The sequence below is a fragment of the Sesamum indicum genome, linkage group LG3 (assembly GCF_026168435.1).
Source record: "Sesamum indicum cultivar Baizhima isolate 11 linkage group LG3, ASM2616843v1, whole genome shotgun sequence".
NCBI classification, from domain to species: Eukaryota; Viridiplantae; Streptophyta; class Magnoliopsida; order Lamiales; family Pedaliaceae; genus Sesamum; species Sesamum indicum.
The window spans coordinates 14,805,789-14,809,400 of NC_142659.1; the positions used below are offsets into that span (position 1 = coordinate 14,805,789).

General features: G+C 32.3%; 1 protein-coding gene across 1 annotated transcript; it reads left to right on the forward strand.

Moving 5' to 3' along the window:
• The first annotated feature begins 1,114 nt into the window (after window positions 1–1,114).
• Window positions 1,115–2,509, forward strand: LOC105157562 (putative 2-oxoglutarate-dependent dioxygenase AOP1). The gene is made up of 3 exons (XM_011073968.3): window positions 1,115–1,620; window positions 1,719–2,040; window positions 2,136–2,509. Exons 1-3 carry the CDS (start codon window positions 1,247–1,249, stop codon window positions 2,379–2,381), a joined length of 942 nt encoding a protein of 313 aa, XP_011072270.2. The 5' UTR covers window positions 1,115–1,246; the 3' UTR covers window positions 2,382–2,509.
• Window positions 2,510–3,612: the final 1,103 nt, after the last annotated feature.

Consider the following 3,612-nt stretch of genomic DNA (forward strand, 5'->3'; position numbering starts at 1 on the left):
ATGACCATTAGTCGTTGTTTTTGCAAGCGAGGCTAAAACATTAATCAAAGCTAAAACTTCGGCAAATATTTTGATTATAGTTAAAAGCCATGAAAAATATTAATTAATCATGAGAAAAATAAATTTTCGCATTAATTTTAATTGATGTTAATTAAGAGTATTAATTTATCATAATTTTTATGTACAAATTATTTATAGTATAAAAAGAACAATTCTTTATAGTGGGACAAGAGTGGAACCCAATATTAAAGAGTTATATATAATTTTGCCTTATAATTATACCCTTGATTATGTATGTATTCGCATTTGATCCAATATGAACTTTTAGATGAAATATCAAATATATAGCGAAAATTATAACTTTGATCCTACTTAAATTTAATTTGGCAATTAAATCCTATAATTTAAAAAAATTGACACATGGAGCATAAAATCCTTGGAAAATTATAATTTTGGCCAGAATTTTGCATGTGCTACTCACATGAGCCCAAATTTCATGCGAATTGTATTTTTCAATAAATTTTATTTTGAATGTACCAATATGTTAAAGTTATAGGACTTAATTATCTAATAAATTCTAATAAAACTAAAATTGCCACTGCTTAATAATTATGGCATAAAAAATTGCAATTTTTTCCTTAAATATATACTTGATTAAACTTTTATATTCCTAATTGTAATTATATGCTTTATAACCTATGTAGAGTTAGCTAATCATATGATGAATTTCTTAAATTAGTTTCATTGACTTGAAAGCATCTAGTGACAACACTAATTGATGGGATATATCAGACCCAATAATAAAAAGAACAAAATACCTCTTCACTTAAGCGTTATATAGTCTTTGCTAGGGCCTATCCAACGAGCCTAATGGCTTTTTGCTTCTCAAGTTCCATAAAATACGATCTGGACTAACCTCAAAATGATCTCGATCTTTGAGCCGGATCACTAACCAATGCCTTCAATTCAATGTGTTTAATACACAAATTGCGTTGAAATATCAGCTCATACGTACGAACAAAATAATGACATATATTTGCTATCCAAAATGATAATGACAAGTTTTCTACTATAATCTGATAAGATAGCGGCTAATTAGACCACTGTCTATGAATTATTTGAATTTTATTAAGGATCTACCTTTGTCTATATCATAAGTTCCTACATGAAACATGTGTTCCAGCATATAGTTCTGAATTTCTCATCCTTCCCAGGTTGAAAAAAGAAGGAAAAAACTAAGTGTACCATGGGTTCTTTGGTAAATCCTACCCTTCCCACAATACACTTTTCTGGGAAAAACTTAGAGCCTGGTTCCACACCTTGGATGTCCACGAGTAAAGATGTTGTTCGTGCACTCGAAGACTACGGTTGTTTTGCTGCAATTTACAGCAAATTTTCCCTCGGGATGCACAAAGCAATTTTTCGTTGTTCGGAGGAGTTATTTGACCTCCCGACGAATGTAAAAGTCCAAAACACTTCAGACACGCCATCCCATGGATACGTCGGACAAGAGCCGATTATCCCTTTGTATGAAGGTCTAGGGATCGAGAATGCCACAACACGTGAAGGAGTCAAGAAGTTTACCAATCTCTTATGGCCATCTGGAAATGACCGTTTCTGGTTCTTTTTTTTTTTTTTTCAGTACTCTATTGCGGTTTATATGACTTAATTGTATCTCCATAATAAAATACTTCTTTTCTTTTTGTTGGTGGGGATAGTGAGACTGCTTTAGAGTACTCGAGGCTCGTTGCAGAACTGGATCAGGTGGTGATGAGAATGGTGTCAGAGAGCTACGGCATAGAGAGTAGCTACGAGTCATTGCTTGGGGCAACCTCGTACCTTCTTCGAATCATAAAGTATCGAAAACCAGAGAAAGGTGAAAACGGTTTGGGTATTGTCCCTCACACGGACAAAAGCTTCATGACCATTATTCACCAATGCCAGGTAAACGGCCTGGAGATTAAGACAAAAGATGGTGATTGGATAACCGTCGATCCGTCTCCCTCCTCCTTCATCGTCATGGCGGGTGATGCTTGTATGGTATATTTGCTAGCCCATCTGTTTTTCTTTTTTTTTTTTTTTTAACCAAATTAGGTTTGATAATTTCTTTTATTTTTTTGTGTGTATGTGTGTAGGGATGGACAAATGGAAGAATAGAACCTTCAATTCACAGGGTCATAATTAAGGGGAGTGAGGAAAGATACTCACTTGGGCTCTTCACATTCATAAGGGATCTCAAGATACAAGTGCCAGAGGAGCTAGTTGATGATCATCATCCTGCACAGTTCAACCCTTTTGACCACTACAAGTTTATTCACTTTTATTACACTGAGGAGGGCAGGAAATCAAACTGTCCTCTTAGGGCTTATTGTGGAGTTTGAGGTTTCATATGTCTGCATGCACATGTTATTTTTAGGTGTGTCTGAATGTGTCATGTTTAATGATGAATTAATGAAATGTTGTGTAATAATTTATATAAATAAAAACAATTAAAAGCTTGAAGTGTTCATCAGTGAAGTTGAAAAGACCAGGATTTGATCCTTTAGTGTCCATTAAAATGAGATCGACTGAATTTTTTTTAATTTTAATTTTAAGTGGAAAAATTTTTATCTGTGTATATATCATTATTTTGAATTTAATCATCTTGTCACTTCGTTACAACATTATAACACAATATTGTTGACTTGGGCAAAAAATCATGAGCAGTTTTCACATTCACCAGCATTACTCCAAACCAGGACAAAAAGGAAATAGTGCATTTTATGTTCTTCAAGTTCGTATTTTTATAATTTTGATCCCATTATTATTGATTTTACTATATCGTACCCCATAACTTATAAAATTTTTCAATTTAATTAATTAAAAATCAACAACAATGAAACCAAATTACGGAGAGACTAACTTACTAAACATAAAATATAATTTTTTCAGAACAAAAAGTTTAGGGACAATAAAAGAAATTGAACAGAAAGGAAACAAGAAAAACACACACACAGTGGCGCTGTTTGGCCAGCACGGAAGTTATTGTGTTAGAATATTAATATTAAATGTCCATGAATATTAGATAAAACTGTGATAAAAATAATTATGTGTATAAAAAGTGACGAATTGGAAATAAAAATATACTAAGTTTCATTTGTAGAAGAAAAATTATAATTTTAGTCCTTTAATTAGGGGTGATAATTTTGGTTCTTTTTTGGATAATTTGATCAAAAAATTGTATGTGACTTGCACATGATCCAATTAATTACAATTTTAGTCCAATAAATCCATTCGTGCAGGACCAAAAATGACAACTCCTTTAAGTTACAGGACTAAAAATTCCAATGTCCCTTAAGTTACAGGTTTCAAATTATAATTTAGTTGGATCATGTGCAAGTCTCATGCAATTTTTTCTGGTAAAAAAGGATGAAAACTGTCAAAATTTTAGAATTACAGGACTAAGTTGCAAAAATCAATTCGTGCAGAACTAAAAAAGCCATCCTCATAAGTTACAGGACTAAAATTATATTTTTCCCTTTTTCGACACCAGTAAAATTTATTTTGCGATGTATCTTTAGAGGAATTCTCAGAAGCAGACATATGACTATTGAAAAAATATTTCTCGACGGA